The sequence below is a fragment of the Arachis ipaensis genome, chromosome B09 (genome assembly GCF_000816755.2).
Source record: "Arachis ipaensis cultivar K30076 chromosome B09, Araip1.1, whole genome shotgun sequence".
In the NCBI taxonomy this organism is placed as follows: Eukaryota; Viridiplantae; Streptophyta; class Magnoliopsida; order Fabales; family Fabaceae; genus Arachis; species Arachis ipaensis.
Window position 1 is genome coordinate 32,146,486 of NC_029793.2, and position 19,596 is coordinate 32,166,081.

Below are 19,596 nucleotides of genomic sequence, written 5' to 3' on the forward strand. Positions count from 1 at the left end.
ATAGTCACTCTAAACCCCTTCCCTCCTCTTTCTCAACCCGTTTGAAACGTGTGAATTTTATTTGAATTGTATTCACAAACTGCAAGATCAATTCTTCCATAGATCTTGTTGCAGTTAATCCTGGGAAGTGGCAGAATACTCAAAAAGGAGACGTTTTGATGGCGCAGATTGTAGGAGCACGCGCAAGCGACTCGTTAGCTGATAGCTCAAGGTCCACTGCATTGCCATCTCGGATTCCTTCATCTGCCTAACGATTGAAGCCTGAAACCAAAGTAGACTTCAGTGCAGGAATTATCGGAGCAACCAAACAAGAATATTCAGTTTCTAATATTGAAAAGATTTTGAATAACGTGATGTATCCCACAGAATAAATAACGTGATGTAAATAAATAAATTATGAAGTTTAGTAGTTGATTACTGAGCCAGACAACAATGCTCAAACCTAATCCCTAAACTTTCAACTATTTTTATCAAAGAATTCTTATTATGAAAACTTTCATGACCATGATCAGAAGAGACCATTTTCATCTGCTGATTTATTTATCAAGTATTACAAATATACATCTCATATCTTCCCTCCATATGTAAACAGACTGATGAGAGAAATCGTTGAAAGTAATAGCGAGTTAGCAACCAATTTCATCGGAAGTAAATTTTCAAAAGAAAACTAGTTTTATCATGACTACCTGAAGGCGTTTCCCTAGCTGGACTTCGACTTCTGTACCGAACGATATATTGCTCGTAAGTAACGAAAGAGGATCAACTGCAGTATCAGCGGAAACCAAGCTAGGGATCTGAGGCGCATAAACTACCCTCCACCTAGCCTGGCCAAACTCTCCCTTCCCTTCTATTCGTGGCATCAACTTTTCAAGAGTAGCAGTTGCAAGTTTTTCAAATGCAAGTTGGCCGTTGCCTTCCAAAATTGATTCTGCTAACTGACTCTCGAATCTTCTGGCAGCCTGCATGAAACAGTTAGTAAGATCATGTTCCCTAATAATCAAATCAGGTATTTAAATTCATCGAAGCTATTAACTGATTCCATAGAGAATTTATGTAATCAAAAGAATGTGACTGTTGAAAAGAGACAGAAAAGACCATGATTATATAAGATCCCTGCGTTGTTTCAACTGGGGATTTGAGAGTTCAATTGGTTTAAGATGCTTCTCCAACACTAACAGGACAAGACCACTTAATGAAAGTCCATTGAATGAGGCATAAGGTATTAAATAAGTGATTTTGTACTTCAGTTTGCATAACAAAATAACATGCTAACCCAATACTTTTATGAGATTTCATTCTTTCAGTAATCGTTTGAAACTAGCTTAACTATTTTCTTACCCTTGAGGCTTTCTTGTATTTGATTAATAAATTATGTTGCTGGGACAGACTGAAGTGAACTTACAAAGCCAGGAGGAAAAATAATCAAATTTTAGTCAGAGATGAAAGAACAAGGAAACCAAATGATTACTAAGTTTGAAAGCTTGAAAAATTAAGTCCAAAGTCCAAACAGAGAGCAGCTAAATCAGAGTAAAAACTTAGAAATGTCTTGTTTTGCATATCAAAATGAAATTCTTGAAAAACACCAGTGTACATGGGGACCCTTTATGTGTTGATTTTGAAAGTAGCAATACAAGTTACAGTTCAGCTCCAAATTCATCACAAGTTACATTGGGTGCAGCAATGGCTTTTTTACCTCAGTAGGCGACAGTGCATCCTGTTCCACAGAATGCGTTGAGGTCACCACTAGCTTGTCCTGCCAATGGCTAGCTCGACCTTGAATTCTAAATTGCCACTCAGATCCAACCAAGGCTAAATCTAGCATAGGATCAAGTCCGTACTCAGGCTCAAACTTTGCGACGTTCAGGTGTTCCCTTTTCAACCTCACCTGATTTGTAATAGACGTTATGAGCATGAACAATGGTTTAACAAAGTTATAAATAAAATCTGATCTACAAGAAATAGGGCAGTGGCATAAAATATTTGATTACACTAACCTGTGTTGCAACTAGATCAACTTCACCATTCTCAAAGGCGAGTATGCCTCTAGGTTTTATACATTTGGGATGGGCAAGACCATTCAACTCGAGCTCTCCACTTACAGCAAAACTCAGGATTAACGGGTAAACTATCTTCAACTCTGGTCCAAGCACAAGCTTCAAATCACTAAGATAGACTTCTATATTTGGATTTATCTGCACCTGCTCCATGTCCTTTTCTACTTGACTTGTCTTCTTAACTGCCATTTCCCAAAATAAAAATATCATAATATGTACAATGGTAGTCATTCTGAAAAAATATAACATCATGAGCCCACTAATTAACAAAAAAAAAAGGTTTGATCCTGCCATCCCTGAAGCAGTATAAGTATCATGATAACAGGGAAAAAAAAACCAGTTTACTAACATCTTTTGGAGGGTTATACTACAATAATTGAAAGAACTAACACAATGATTCATTGCAAATGAACTATGTACAGAGAAATTTTGGCGACTTTGCCTGACTAAAAATGCCAGGAATTTCAAGGGCAGTTTTGTGCTGACACTGGTTATCTGCTATAAAGTGACTTGAGTATATGCTTGGCTAGTAGCTATTTTTAAATTCAGAAGGGTTACATTACCAGATTTGAAGAGAATTAGCATGTGTTTTTTCTCAATTGACTGATTGCTTTCTATAATACAACAAAGCGGCTTAGCTTCATATTCCTTCCTAAAAAGAAAAAATCTGTAACATATACGCGAATGAATATTTTTCCATTACAAAACCAGAAATATTTTATTGCAAATGTATGTGCCTCAGAAGGCCTTATATCACTTGATAATTGTGTTATGCTACTAGAGTTTTGTAATTTACAATGAGCCGGCAACCTTTTGTGCACTTTAAGTTTGCTAGGATATTATGGAGTAGGTTGTTTTTGCAATTTAGGTTTTATCACTCGAGATGGAATTTTCATCAAATAGGGTTTGAGGTTTTAGCAGAAGTTAGGACCTAGGAGCACAAGCTGTTGATGAGTTGTCCTCCTTTTTTCTGAATTGTGGTACAAGGAGAATTTCAAACACCGATCTTTATCTATCTTTGGAATAGGGTATAGTTTCTCTAATAAGAAGAACTATATTACATTTATACTGTTGTATGCTAGTTGCACCTGATAATCCTAATTTATAATGACTTTGAAGAGAAAATATTAAACCTTCAAAATCATTATTTAAGGAAAAGTGGATTGCACAAGCATGATTTAGAATAATACTAAGGTGTGTTTCTCATGCATGAAGACATTAGATCCTATTTGTATCAATATAGATATCGAAGAGGCAACTCTAATTATCTGGAAAGGGTTACATTTACAGTAAAAAGGGAGTAGCTTCTCATGTAAAACATTCAACAGTAGATTTATAAGGAAAAAGAAGATCAAGTTCATGAACAGATGCACAAGTAAATTACTACCAGAGCTACCAGATTGTGAAATTTGGGTTGTCAAAGTAGCAGGTTTTGAGCTGAAAAACCGTGAAACATATCTTGAAGCAAATGCTCGACTAACACCACCAGCAGGTAGAGGAGGCTGATTTGATGGAAATCTATTCGAAGCAGCACCACCACCCTTATCACCCTTATCATGTGGCAAATATGCTTCTCCCTGACTAAGTTTAATATTCCCAGATATGTTTGGTTGCAACATAGAGCCAGTTATTTGCACCTGGGAATCAACCTGACCACTAACAGAAGTAGATGTTTTGATAAGAATCATGATATATACCAAGATTTAACAGTCACATAAAGCTGTATAAACCCATCAATAAGCCAAGATATATCTTAAGAACCCTTATGCCAGGAGAAGAAAGCAACCTTAAGATATTTTTTGCACGCACTTCCAGAGCTTCACACTTCAACTCGATCTTGTCATTGAGGGCTGCTTCACTAGTTCTGAGAGGAAGGTTCCCTTTTACAAACAGCTTCCCTTTTCTGCTTACCCTACTCTCCAGTGAAGCAATGGATAATCTGTTTGATCTCACATTAACTGTGCCACCAAAGTTCGTAAGTGGCTTCCGCAACACTGGTGAAGAAATAGATGCCCTGTGGAATGATGCATATCCATTAAGCACCGGTTGATCAACTGTTCCTCGGACCTATTAATTCAATTCATATGGGAAAAATTAGAGAAGAAGAGAGAAGAAAGAAAACAACTGAGAGTTATATTGATACCACCAACCTCAAGCATCACATCAGCATTGCCATGAAGCCAATTGGCATAAGGAGATAAAGCAGTTACCAACATCATTCCACCATCTTTTATATCAGCATCAACCCTAACTTCTCCAGCATCTAAGATTTGCCAATTTAAACCTTTTAGGCTTTCTGTTATTTGACTATTCCAATCTTCTTCATTTCGGTCTCTGGAAGCTTTTTTGTCGTTGGCATCATCACCAGTTCCTCTATTCCTCTCCTTCACCCATTCAGGAACCCAATTAAACCCACTTTTATCTAGGTCTGCATCTTGCTGTAACGTGTTATTTTGCACAAAAGCAACAGGAATACTTCCTTGAACTAGAACATGACCATTTTGGATTATAGGTTCAAGTTTTGCATTGAATACAAAACGACTTGTCGAGGTTAGAGAAGCAACAATTTCAGCCCTTCCAAGATCAATTCCACCAACAGCACCATCCAGGAGTCTTACTTGCACATCACATTCTGGTTTTGCTAAACTTCCTCTAAGATCTCCTTCCATATGCAATATACCCCTAATTGGGGCTAGCAGTTGCCGCAGAGAATGAACAAGATCCGTTGCTGTAGATTCAATTACCTGAACTACAGTTGGGACCAGACTAACAGGAAAATTTAAAACAGCAAAATGAAGGTTTGTTTTGGGCCCTAACAAAGTTCCATCAGCATGAACGGTGGCATTGTCCTTTTGGATGAAAATTTTTTCCAGGTGCAGACCATCATCATTACTGTATGCACCAATGGCTAAAACACGCTGAGTTTTGTACTCTCCCCACTCCCAATCCTCCCCATGAAAGTCAAATTCTGCCTGAAATGAAATAAAAGAAAGCGGATCTTTAAAATAAGATGATTTACGCCAAACTCCAGGAATACAGACAATAGTAATTTTTACCAGGGTGTCTCCATTCCCTCCACCACTTGCGTCAAGAGAGCCACGCCATCGACCTTTGAGTTCTGATAAACCTGGCAGGCTTAAATCTTCAAGAACCACATCTTGTGATGGAACATGATGCCCCCTTATTAGCTGCAAGTCATAGTTTATTACAAAGATTAATATTTTGAATTAAAGAAATAAACATAATATTTTGGAACGAAGATAAATATAATGATCCATTGGCATTACCTCGAGCAACTGTTGAAGATTCGCAGAATATAATCCCACCGTCTGCAAACCTTGAATAAAAAAATCCTGCATAGATGTAGCATGACATGGAAATCAGTAATCTTTTTTAAAAAATAAACTATATAGGATGAAGTACAGGTTTTCAGATGAAGACACCCCACATACTGGGATCCTTTTTTCTTTTAGCAGACACTAGTCTTTAAGTCAAACAAGAGTTAGTCATTTTGTTATGAAAATCACTAGTCCCAAAAGCTTAACTTGATAGGAGGAGGCACGTGAATGGTTATATCTATAAGACGTCCTTTCACACAAGAGCCTCTTTTAGATTTGCGTGAATTTTGCATAGGCCTTTTATCTTATGATGAAACTATTTTCTTTTGGGAGTCAACAAGAATCAAACTCAACCTTTTGGTCAAAGAAGTTCTAATATTATGTCTTGAAACCACTTATTTCAAAAACTTAACTTGATAAACATGAACTAGATACATGAATTATCAAATTCTCTCATTTACAGTATATGTTGCTACCTTCACTTGTGGAGATAAGACAGCATTCATCTCTCTTCCTTAGATCCTACAAAAGGTGGGAGCCCCATGCAATTGGCCACCTTTTTGTGCATTCTCTCAATTGTTCTAGTTAATTCAAGCGCAATCCAAAAGGAGAAAAACAAACCATGTATGAATTACCTAATTTGTCTTATCTTACCTAGTTACTAGATTATTATTCCTATTATTAATTCCTCCCTGATTTTAGAGAAAATTGCTCTTGGAGAAAATATCTCAATCAACTAAAATACACCGCAATAGCTACTTATGACTGTAAGGAACCTCACAACATAAGGTTTAATACCTTTGATCTCGAAAGAACGGCAGGGTCAGTACTTCTAGAAAGAAGCCTCGCAAGAGGAAGCATCTCAGCAACCTCAGCTCTTGGAACTTCAAGTTTCATTCTCCACCTGCCCATTGAGGATATAAAGCTACCAAGATGGCCAGACATGAGCTTTTTTATAAAGCGATCCCCTTTTATGTCAACAGGGTTACGATCTCGGGAGCCAGGTAACACATATTCACCTTGAAGTTCATAATGACTGTAGCTTTGTTCCAAAGCAGCTTTTTCAATGGTGATCTGAACAACAGTGCATCCATTTACGATCAGTATTAAACATAATAAAAAAAATTGACACCCTAGATCTGACAAGCTTTGGGCTCATTAGTCATTACAGTGAAAGTCACTGAACAGTATAGAAAATCAACCATGTACACCTCTTTTTGGGAAATTTTATACGGCAATCATAAAGTTTTGATTATTTAAAGGAAACAAAATTGCAATTTCTTGAGGTTATTACAACCTGAATACACAAAAAGGTAATCAACTAGACTAGAAAGTTGCAAAGATAAATATTGATCATTTCACAAATAGTAAACACACACACATGCTGACACCTGCATATATTCAAGACAAATCTTAACTCTTCAGGTGCAGGAAATAAGATGAAATTAGACACTTACAACATCTCCACTCCACCTAGCTGCCACATCTAGGGCTTCACCAAGTACACCACTGAATTTTGGCCGAAGTACAGAGAGAAGGCCATGTCCTCTTCTCTTTTGAAGATTAAGCTGGATTTCTGCCTGAAAGCAAATAAGGTACCAGCTGAAAAACAGTAAAACATCATATACTCCTTTTATGACATAACCATTCAATAAGCCCTTGAGCAGGTTATCACTCAAACAGAACCAAACAGAAGAGGGAGAGGTGAAATCAAGAAAAGTGAGGCGGTAAAAGACTGATGGTAAACAATTTTTGATGCATCAAAATTATTTATTCAAGCTTTCATGATGCCTGTGCATCTCTCCTCTATGCACATCTTGCAATGCTTCATGTTAGAGACATCTATACTACTATGTTCCCTTATATTCTGCCGACCTTCTTTCTCTAAAAGAAAGCCACAGTTTGATTTGTATGGCAAAATTTTTATGTCATTATATATATTTTACACCCACATCCCTAATAGCTCTAAAAAAATGACAGTCCGGTGCAAAAGCATCCTGCATTAACGCTGCCAAAAGGTGTAATGTACACAGCCTAACCTAACAATTACATCAATGACTGTTTCCACGGCTTGAACCCATGACCTTGAGGTCACACACAGACAACTTAACCGTTGCTCCAAGGCTCCCCTTCACATCCCTAATAGCTCTACTAACATTAATTAAAAATTTCTAGGGCTTTTGCATAAGGGAACATGTTTGAATTGTTTCAGCCTTTTTCAATAAAAGATATATCTTTTTTGTTATGCATGACCCGGAGAAGGTCCCACCCAACCTAATGCAGCATCAATCACCAATTTCATGACTTTAATCCGTGACCTTCAGGGTAAATGGAGACAACTAAATTGTTATTCCAAGTCTTCCCTTTAGTTCATTAGCTTTCTATAAGCTAGAAATAAAGAAAGTAAGCCTTCAATGAACAATTCTTTAAAAAACCAAACACATTATAAAGAATTACTTTCTCTAAGCTACAACAGATACCTGCAAACTAATAATAGCCTTAGCTTGGCCTCCACCTAGCAGCTTAAGATTTAGAGATGTGTATTAACTAATAATAATCTTTGCTTGTTTACCAGATCATCTCTTACATGAACTCCCTATAAACAATTCGAGGTCAAACCTCTTGAATTTCTCACAATCGAATTGCAAACTCTATTAAGATTCAGATATACATAGGAGGCACAAGAGAGGGCGACGTTAGGAAACAAAATGGTCAATAGGTAATATGATGTCTTACTCTTTGTATAGTTCCCCGGAGAGAAGCAAGCTCCAACTCATCAAGTGGAAATTGCCGTACCTAGAAGTGTGCCCCAAATAAGCAAGGAAAAGGAACATAATAAATTTCAATTAATATTTTCTCAAACTTATAGTGACCCAAAATAGGACAGCGCAGAAATGAACATAGATCCAAACACTGAACCTAAAATTAAAAAATATAGCTACCTCCAAGTTAGCAGAATGAAATGGCTGAAAACCTGCGTTAACCCTCAACTGCCCTTTCTGAAGAGAAATGGACAATAGTTTTCCATTTATGAGACCATCTTCGCTACTGGGCTGTAGTGGCCCTACAAACTCCACTGCAAGACTTTCATCAGGCCTTCCAGATGCATCCAACTGTATGAAAAATTTGCCAATATGAAAAAATGGGGCGTTAGGAAATATCTAGGTATTGTATAAAGCCAGACAATAGGAAATAGTCTCCCCATAACAGACCAAAATGGACAACATAAGGATCTCTACCTATCACAAAATGACAAAAATAAAAACTGTTACATGAAAACTTAGATGAAATATGGGGAAGGAAAATATTTCACTGCTTTAGCCATCATGAAATAAATACATCTGGATCTACTTTGAATTCACTGTGGCTAAACTTCTACTAAACTGATATAAAATCAAACAATGCCACATCTGCCACTATAATTGACACTCTTACCTACTAACTGAATGATCACTTAAATGGAAAGACTTGATTATATGAGTGTCAAACTTTTTCACACTGTCAATGCTAAACAAGTGGTCACTCATTACTTAACCAATGTGGATAGTTTAACATAGAATTTTTCAACTTTTCCCCCAAAGATTATATTTGGTTGAATCTTTACTAATGCCAATTTAACCAAAGGAAAAGAAATCCATGTCCATGAGTAATAACTCAATGAAACAAATTTTAGAAAGGAAGTTTTATTCATCACCTTGATACAGTCCGACGAAACTCTCAACTGTCCAGACAGTTGAGGTGCAAGCATCAATTGATTCAGTTTGAGATCAGATATTGAAATGTCACCAACAAGGCTATCTGCACTTCCTTTCTCCAACATCGGCACATCATGCCTGTTATTTTCAAAATTCTGCCCAATAACATTGCTATTAGGCTTTAAAACCTTTCCATGAAACTTGATTCTTCCTGTTGATTTCAGAACCAAAGGTCTTGGAAAATCCAAAGTATAAGTGGAAACCAAACTGAAGAATTCAAACCCACGCATACGCAAATCTAGCTCAATTCCATCAACAGTAAATGGAATGTCTCTTGATGCATTAAATTCATCTCTCTTAAGGGCAAAATCATCAGAATAGGATGTAAGGACTTTCATATACAAATCAAATGCAGCAGAAGCAGAATTAACAGTAATGAAATCATGTGAGATTATGATATCTCCTCTAGCGTCACTAAAAGACCCTACTGCTTTAGGTGCAGTCCATTTAATATCAAATCTCCTGAAATAAAATAAACTAAAATTACAAAAAACTACTGACCGAAGAAATAACATTAGAAATGGGAAAGAAGTATCAACAAAACATATTGGTAGAAGCCAAGTATAATGCCTCCAGTAAGGAAGGGGAAAAAACGCCAAATCAAAAACAATAAAATAAATATATAATAAGTTAACAAAAACAAATTATTGAAACTGAAAAAGTGTAAACTTACGGTCTTAACAGAGCTCCCGAAAGTTTTGTCTCTCCATTTAAAACCCCAAATTTGAGTGGCATCTGATGGTGATAATTGGGAAGGTAACGAAGCAAGATTTTTTCGAAGGCCAAACTTCCAGATAAGTTAACATCTATGGCTGTCTCATCCTCCTCTCCCTGACAACAAAACAATGGAATGTATGGGCACAAACTCTAGACAGAAATTGCAGGAATAATAACACAAAGAAAAAATATAGGGAACCAACTTTTAAATAGCCAACATTAGTTAAACTTTTTTCTTTATTATAAAATTACTTTTTTAACACTCACTTTTTGGAGGGTTTATGGTTAGTATTTAGTTTAGAATCTAAGATTTCGGGTTTAAAATTTAAGATAAAAGAGTAACTTCAAAAAAGTTAGCTAATATTGGCTGAAAATAATTGGTTTCCTAGAACTAAAAAAAAAGGGAAAAGATATTTTGTTAGAAACGGTATCTAACAATAGAGAAGATGAAAGTAAGCATGCTGTATGCCTTAGACTGGGGTCTTAGGACAAAACTTGCCCAGGACTTCTCTGTGATTCCTCAATATTCACAATGGAAATGCAAAAACAAAAAAGCAAGTCCTTGGCGTAGAGAAACCCTTCGGCCCTAAGCTTCACTCTCCAAAATATCACCATCTTCTAACCATGTAATAACTTCTACCGACGACAGCAAATCGCTACTCATCCTCCCATTCCTCTCTCATCCAACTCAGAATAACAACCTTCCCTGTTGCCCTTACTCTATTAATGGGCCAGAGTGGCAGCTCATGGTCCCTATAATTGCTAGAGTAAACCTTACCCTTACCCAATTTGATTCTTGCATCATATTCACATTATCAAACCTACTATTTCCTGATTGTGAGTACATAATTATAATTTTCCTATGTCAAAATGGATTAGATTTAGGTTGTGGCTGGAAGTTGGAGTTTTGGAGAAGGGAACAGTTTGTAGAGTAAAAAGGACTTCAAAATGCACTTCAAGTTTTTACTCTACGCTGCCCTGCTATCCCTCTCCCCCAACAACCATGGCAAAAGCATTCAAGCATTTCAAGAAGTTAAAAAAAGTAAAAAAAAAAAAGATCAGTACTTGCTTAATGAAAGCATACCCCATGGCAGAAAGAGGAAGAAAAAAAAAAAGAACAAAACAGGTTCTCCTAGAAAGTATTTATATACCTCTGGACATAACCATGCATTCCCAGCCCCTCGAATTTCACCTCCATCCACAAGGGTTGCCCTAATTCCATATAAATCAGCAACCTGCAATGCGCATTGCAAGTCTTACCATAATATAACATAACACTTAAAAAATGAGACTACTCCAACCACCTGTGTAGAATTATTACCCCCTTCAACTTACACAGTTATCAGTGTTGAAAGTAAAATTGGCAGATGCATACGAAAATGGAATACGATCAAATGCTGCCAGCGCACCGGCCTCTTTACTTTTAGCAAGTGCCTCAGACGCTAAAGATTCAGGAGTATCATGTAAAGTAGAGAATGTCCTAGAAACCATTCCAGTGCCAACAAATACAGGAGTATCCAGTGGGCCTTGACAATTAAATAGAGCAGTGACAGATCCAGCTAGCTGTAATCAGTAAATCACAATAATGGAGAACAAAATGAGTACTTCAAGGACCAAGATCACACAAATAAATATCATTTTTGTTTTCACGAAATGAAGTTGAAACTAATCAGAGTAGGTTTGTCATGTGCTGTAAATTCTCAAATTCCAAAATCCCTTTCATAATGAGTAGACAGCCTTTTTGTAGTTTTGATTTCTGAAAAATCTGAAGTAAACTTTATTGAAGTTCAGTTTTCAACAACTATCATAGGAATTAATCAAAGGTGAACTTGCATAGAGCTTCAATGCTACCATTTCACATTTAAACTCAAGCTCCAGAAAGAAAATTGACCATCATAGAATAATCAGTTTACTCAACTTCAAGTATTAAACTAATGCAATAAACACAAGAAAGCATACCGGGAACAAAAGAGGTCTCATCTTGAAAGTTCTCATTAACGCATTTACTTCAACACCAGGAACCTGGAATTTTGATCAAATGAATTAGGGCACGTGAGAACAATTCCAAAACTATCTACCATGAATAAATCCAACAATGTAAGGAATCCGTGAAATGAACTGTAGATAATAACATTGGAATGAGAGTTTACCACATTTTCTCGTTAGACAACTACCAGAGTAAATATCAACTGCAGTTTTCGACACAGGATACAGGTTGAACATGTTTACTTTATTTTCCAAATTATGGCTCAGTTAAGTACACTTCAACTGTGTCCTTCAGTACTAAACATTTCAAGGATATTTGACCAAACACACAGAATTTATTTATAAAAAAAGAAAGTTAATACACTCAATACCTGACACATAAGATGAAATTCTCCTTCTTCGGGATGGATGCCAAAATCTCCTGATGCTTCTAGAGGAACACTACCAAACCAGCCATTTGCATTGTGCAAAAATATTCTTTGACCACGAAAACACAAACTTGCTGATATGTTCTGCAACAACACAAAATACAAATAAAAAGGGAAACGAAAAATTCAATAATTTAATTTCAAATTCATGAACACCAGCAATATTTAAAATGGGTGGATGCAGATCAATGCCCAAGAACAGTTTTTATGTGCTTAAAGATATACAGTCAAATATTATTTCTATGTTGTTGAATATAGAGTACTTTTGCGAGTGCAGTGGTCAGTTCCCATTCAAAAGAGTAGCAAATATGTTGCAAGCAGAGCCTGCAGTGTTAGAAAAATAGTAGCTTTGCATATTAATGCAGGTGAAAGAAAGACATACAGAAAAACACGATGGAGCATCCAATAGTTGGAAGTTCAACCCCGTCACATCAAGCTGTCCATGAAGATTTGGAAAATTCTCACCCTTTGACATACACAAGTGAACCTAAACATAGCAAATAATACATCAAACAGGTGAAGTTATGTCAAATCTGATGAACAATAGGCAATGTAGTAATGTACAATTTTGAATAATCTACTATGTAGATGAATCCATGAAAAAAGATAAGCATCGAGAGCTTTGACTGACATATCGCACTACAAACAAAAACAGTTAATAAATATGAAAGACAACAAACATTAGATTTAATTACCAAAAGAAACAGAGTAACAATCATGCACACTCAAACTCCCATATGATCCATGCTGATTCAGAACTCCAATCTAGAGACTAGAGTGATGCAACATATATTCTACAGTTGAATATGGTCTATACACCATTGCTACCAATAAGTTTTACTTGATTTGTTCTTTGCAAAGAATGGATGAAAAATGACAGCCACTTAGCCACAGCATTCAGTACATGTCTACAGGAGGCATGTATTAGGTTAATAGCACTGCTAAAAACCAGTCACAAGTACTATTTTCTTTAACCAGAAAAAAATCAGTAAATGTGCCTTCCATTAAGATTATAATACTATAATGCAGAAACACAATTTTAATCCAAATTCCATTACTAATCTTTCCCCTAATCAAACTCAAACTGAAAACAATGTAACAACACCAAATATAATTCAAAGGTAACTGGATTTAGGTTAGAGAAGCACCTCCCCACTGGCCCTCCCTTCAGACCATCCAACTGGAATTTCTAGGATCCTTTCAAACAGCTGCATGAACTCAATCCAGGCTTGAATAAGAAACCCACAAAACTTGAATGATAAAGAAGGATGACGTGAAGATACTGGAACTTCAAGTCACTATATACCTTACCGGGACAAAGAAATTGTCAATTTTCAAATTAGCATGCCATTTCTGCTCAATAATGTCAACATAAACATCAGCAGACAACCAGCCACCATCTTCAGATATGACATCAGACCTCCAAGTCTTACAATTTCCACTAAGCTGTACATTTACACGGCTGTAGTGGTTATTAAGCTTCACATGGCCATTGACATTCTCCATCTCCCTGAAAGTAGAAGTGTATATTCATGCACACCATCACTTTTTTGAAATAAGACTGCAATTCGCAATAAAAAGGCATCTTTTTATTATTTACAATCACCAAAACTTTGATGAAACAAGCAGAGATGAAAGAAAAGATAAAGTAGTAATAGTGTATGATTGTAATAAAGAAACTTGGCCAAGGGGTTCAATACAGAAAATGTGTGTAGAATTGGTAAGAACGCTAAATTGAGAGTGGATTCTCAAATTCATCCAAGTACTAACTGGCTCAACAATATTGACAACCCTAGCTGGCTAGCTGATCTTACAAAGAGATACTTATTCCCTTTTCCCCATCCCAATTAACCAACTTTTGCGAGCCTAAGTCCCTTCCAAATTTACGATTTACCCTTCTTGTCCCTCAGCCTTTGCCTTCTTCCTAACAAATACTTTCTTATTAGAACCCGTCTTATCAGACTTCATCTCCTAGCCTCAAGTTTATATTAACTTATTATTAAAAAGAATATACACAGATAAGATTTATATCTCCGTGCTAATATCTTATAGCACAACGATTAATTACCATTCAAAAGCAATTTTAAATTTCCACACCAGTTCCCAGAATCCAGATCAACATACAAGTAACATAACTTTTTTTTTGGTGTCTTTACAAGTAGCATAGCTTGATAAAACAGCTAGAAATTCAGTATTTTTGGTAAGGATCTCTTTGTCATTGTTAACGATACTAGTATATTAATAGGTATTAACATGCTTATTAATTCGTCATTTTATTTATTATGTGTAATACTAACAAATGTGCAATTGGTTAAAATGATAAGTACCTTATATTCTAAGTTTTTAACTAAAAGATTTTTGGTTCAAGTCGTAGAAATAGCAATACATATATGATATATGATAAAGGGAATTTTTGAGGAAAAAACCTTGTGCACCAAACTCCTTCCTCAATTCTCATTATATATAGTTGATATATAGTTGATATTAGAATTAGAATTGGTATACACATGTAACAGCTGACCAATAAAACAGGGAAATACTTTAATTAAACCGCTTGAATTAAATCAAGGGAAGGAAATATGGATTAAATGACAGAAAGGATGAGCAGTAGTAGCAATGAGCAGTAATTCATCTAAATATAGAAGTGTATCACATCCCATTCTCATATAACAACCTCACCTCACCTCACACCCATAGTTAGCTAGTTATGCCATCAGCAGTAACGGGCCCACCTGTGCTCTCCTCTCCTTACTCTCATCATACTTCCTTGTCTGATATACTTATAACCCTCTTAGGACCAGGCTTATTATCCTAATACTTATTGTTTTATCAAGCAATAAAAAAATAGTAGCTGCTAACTTGCAGTCAACAATGGAGTAATCAGGGTGATATTAGGAGTTAGATTAGAAGCACTTACTGACTATTAGTAAGTAGTTAACTTTTAGCCTAATATATAGTTAATCAGCATGATTATAGTTGGCTATATATTATAACATAGAAGTCAGTGTTTAATATTCAAACAGTTGCGAAAGTTATAACCGAGACAAGTACAATATTCTGCAGTAAACAAGCAGAAACATCAGCTACACTCCCCATTTCAATATTAAAAATGAGAGTTAAGATATTCATTCAATAATATTTAAGCTGCTAAATTATAATAATATTAATGAAAATCTTGTTTATATATATAAACTACATTACATGTGTAATTATATTCATGTGCATCTCCAGATTTGGCAGAAGCAGAAAGGAAAGGAAATTCCATATAGATGAATTAATAAAGCTTGAAGGAGTCTTCTATGTAACCATAATTGGGTTAGGGGAAAAAAATAACATTGGTACCAGGATCTTATAGAGTCACTTAGGAGCAAGCAGAAGTGAAGATCTAAAACAGATAGATAGAGGGAAATTGGGCATCTTAAGCAGAAATTCAAAGGGTTTAAAATTGGATAAAATGAAACATCAATTCTTCATATTTCTAGCCCTCTTCTAACACCTGAATTAAACTCCAATAACGAGTGCTCCAAAGTTTTCAACTGCATGATCACAATTTTTAAAGACCAATTACTTATCTCACTACCAAATGAACAGAGCTATTATTTACACTTAGATCGTTAAAAGTCATACCATTTATACAATGATCTAACAGACAACACTACTATTATGGCAGCAAAGCCTTATTCCATTAAGCATTACATAATATTAAAATCATGCGTGATCAAGAAGTGTGAAGTAATAACTAATGGATAAGAACAGGCCTCACCTAGCTTCCCTATCGCCATATGCAAGCAGCATCACAGTAGCACCTCTAAAATGAACAGAATCCAAGGTAACAGGAAGCATCTTACTGAGGCCCTCAGATTGCAAAGCATCAATGTCATCTACATGCTCTGCAACGATATCTTCAACTTTTACTCCTACATCAGACTTCAACTTTTCGATGGGACCAGAAAGGAAACCAAACATCGACTCCTGTGTATTTCTTAAGAATGAGTGCAATCCAAGTTTCCCAATCAATGCCTCAAATGGAACTTGAAAATGTGTTGCCAATTCAGGCCTGGGCATCAGAGAATCCAAATCCTCAGGTACCAAGCTTTTTTTTACCCCAGTGACATTATCATTGATTTGACTGTCTGCAGCATGGGGTCGGAACTCTTCATGTTTCTCTGTAATATTATCAGTATCAACAGGTGCCACAATGTCTTCACTAGATTGCAAATTTTCATGTTTACTCTCTCTTGTCTGTAAATTCAGAGCGCGGACAAATTTTAAATAATCTGAATCACCATTTATGTTTTCATTTGCCGAAGGAGACCAGATTCCCAAATCTCTGAACTGTGTTCCATTTTGGTTATCAGTTCCACCAACAACAGATTCTTCATTTTTTCCAACCACGGTTTTAACTAACTGCATATCATGGTTTGTATAAGGTAAACACCCAGAAGATGATGGAGGCTCCCCAAACTTCCCAGGTGATTGATCTTGGAAGAATTTGTGCGCTGCTAACCCACTGCGTTCAAGAATTCTTCTTTTGACAGCAACACCGGATGCACAGATATCCTTCTTGTTAGGCTTCCTCTTAAATTTCTGTTTCCGATGCCCCTTTATGATTCTGGAAAAAAATCCAAATGATCTCACCCCAAATGATTTTTCCAATGCTGCATGTTTTGTATTATAATCAACACCTGTGTCCATGCAATGATGGTCATGCTTCCCCTCATTCGTACAGAAAAAGGACTTAGAGTCTGTTGCCTCCAACAAATTATTAGGAATCTCCTTCACATCATCACAATTTGGCTCCGAAACAAAATAACCTATCTGTGCAGCTTCCCTAGCCGCATCATCCCTCTCTTGTGTCCACCGAGCAACCGCTCCTTCTCGTGCAATCCTCCTGGTCCTAGTTCTATAATCAATCCCTTCTTCAGTAGAAAGGTGTCTCTGCAAGCCATCTTCAGATGGTGGAGGGATCCCCAGCCAAGTATAGTCCTTCTTCTGCACCACCAAGACACTCGGCTGCGACAGGACCGCATCAACCACAAACTTCCCACTCCTCAAGCTCGCAAAGGGATGAAGCCGAAGCTTCACCGTGGGGGCCTCACCACATGAAAACTCCTCCTTATGCGGCCCAAACGAGCACGACTCCAACGTAATGCTCAACGGCGAGATCCTTCTAACCTTGCCAAACTGAAGGTCACGTTCAATGTACTCACTAACCGCCAAACAAACCGAAGGCAAGAGGTTTGCTTCAACATAAGCCTTGGCCTTATTCCTACCATACCAAGCCAAAATGCACACACCAGATACAACTGCAGTGTAAACAGAAGCCCTAAACAACATTAACCCCTCACTCCATAAATTGCTCAAATCAAAATTCACCAAAACCTTGCTCCTAAAAAAGGGTTCCCTGGTGCAATTCAACCTCGACCCACTTGTGGAACCGAGGTTCCTACTCAACAAGTTCACATTTTGGCGACAAAATTGAGGAAACCTAAATGCTTGGCTTACCGGGAATACACTCCTACGAAGGAAACCCTTTTTTGGGAAGTTCCTTCTGTCCAAATGAAAGAGGTTCCTTTGGCTTTTTCTGAAGCTGCTGTTGTTACCTTCAAAAGAAGCATGAATTTCAGTCCCGAAGAATGGGGTGTGATTCCTCACGCTCATTATCGTTTTTCTGTTCTCATAAAAAACCCTACTGAGAGGGACCAAGAAGTTCGTCTTCTTAGTCCCTTGATTCGATTCAGAATTTGCAAGGCATTCCAATTCGGAATTATGCAAGAGCAGATTGTTCTCTGTTGCGTGAATTTCAATGAATGAAACCAATTTTCTTTTTTTGGCACGAAATGGAAAATTTAGGAAATTGGGGTTTCAATTTGTGTAAAGGGATAATAAGTGTATAAGCATGTGAAGGAGTCTGTGGGACTCCTTTTGTATTTTTTTACTTTTAATAAAGTTTACAGGAATATTTAGTTGCTTGTGGCAGTTGGATTAATAAAAAGAGAAAAAAAAAATCTTTTTTAAACTTTTAACTGTATGATTGTCGGTAAGACTTGGCTTACCTTCTCATTTATCATGGACACCGACTCGGACACGGGACACGATAGACACACCGATACGCGAATTTCAAAATCCTACATGACACAGAAACACGTATACATATAAAATATAAAATATTTTTTTGATAAATTATAATGATAATTTAATATTTTATTGATATTAAAATATAAATTAAATTTTTTAATTATTTTTAATATCTTATTTTAATTATATCAAGTATTTAAAATATTTTTTATTTTAATAATTAATAATATGTACTATATCTAAATTTATTTTAAGAATATATGTTAGTATTTAGATATATCCAGGCGTATCCAGAAAAAAAAATTTATTTTTTATTAAGACACGGTTAGACACGGTAAATACGCGTGTCGGACGAGTGTCGGTGAGTATTGTGTCCAAAATATGTCCGACATGCGAATACAACAACTCAGCAAAATGTCCGTACTTCATAGCTTCTCATTAAATATAAGGTTTTTTCATTAGCCATAACATAATATGGTTAAACTCAGAATTTTAAAAAAAATGAGTTTAATTGAATAAAGTGGTGCATGGAAAATAAAGAACAAACCAAAATACTTAGCAAGCCAACGGCTCAATTTTTTAATATTGTAAAGTTAATTGTGTAATAGGACATTGTTATGTAAATTTAGTATAATATATTGATATGAAAATTAGCTTACTAACTGATAAAATTGTCACTAACAATTTGAAAAAGTGACAAATATATATTGAAAGCATAACTAATTATTTTAGAACTGATAAAACTTTGTCCATGAAAAAATCAGTATTTTCGATTTGTAGTGGAAATACCTGACACACATAAATCGGTACTACTAATTTTTTTTTGTACAATTTCTAATTTTTTTAATTAGAAACGTTAGTAACGATTTTGTGTATTTCTTTCCTATATAGAGTTTATGAGTCTAATTCGTTGTGAGAGCCTTTTTTTTTTCTTCTTTTTTGTCTTCTTTCTCTATTTTTGTTTTTTCTTCTCTCGTTTTGAGGTGTTTTCATTTTCTTGTTTTGCTTTTCTTTTTTGTTGTATTTTTTGTGTGTTTTCAATTTTTAGATCATTATAATGTTGTGAGTTTGTTTGACGATGGAAGTAATATTGATGAATGGGTTTTCAAAGTCAAAGAATTTTTTAAGTGATTTTCTATACCTGTTGAAATGAGAATTAGAATGATTTCATTTTCACCTAGCTGGATCTGTCTACTCCTCGTACTATTGGTGAGTGAACAATAATATTACCTTTACATGG

The 19,596-nt window shown here is 35.9% G+C and overlaps 1 protein-coding gene across 2 annotated transcripts; it reads right to left on the bottom strand.

Moving 5' to 3' along the window:
- Positions 1 to 18,184, bottom strand: LOC107617417. Of its 2 annotated transcripts, none has more exons than XM_016319175.2 (23): positions 16,042 to 18,184; positions 13,590 to 13,788; positions 13,427 to 13,486; positions 12,661 to 12,765; positions 12,222 to 12,362; positions 11,824 to 11,886; positions 11,200 to 11,427; positions 11,016 to 11,099; positions 9,821 to 9,978; positions 9,087 to 9,609; positions 8,335 to 8,505; positions 8,129 to 8,188; positions 6,850 to 6,972; positions 6,191 to 6,466; positions 5,342 to 5,407; positions 5,111 to 5,242; positions 4,205 to 5,026; positions 3,841 to 4,121; positions 3,442 to 3,710; positions 1,995 to 2,236; positions 1,694 to 1,885; positions 687 to 959; positions 1 to 261 (listed from the first exon to the last, which is right to left on the bottom strand). In XM_016319175.2, the coding sequence occupies exons 1-23, from the start codon at positions 17,937 to 17,939 to the stop codon at positions 115 to 117; spliced, it is 6,513 nt and encodes a 2,170-aa protein (XP_016174661.1). In that variant the 5' UTR covers positions 17,940 to 18,184; the 3' UTR covers positions 1 to 114. The 2 variants fall into 2 exon arrangements, with proteins under 2 accessions (XP_016174661.1, XP_020968180.1); XM_021112521.1 differs by having other exon boundaries at positions 12,219 to 12,362.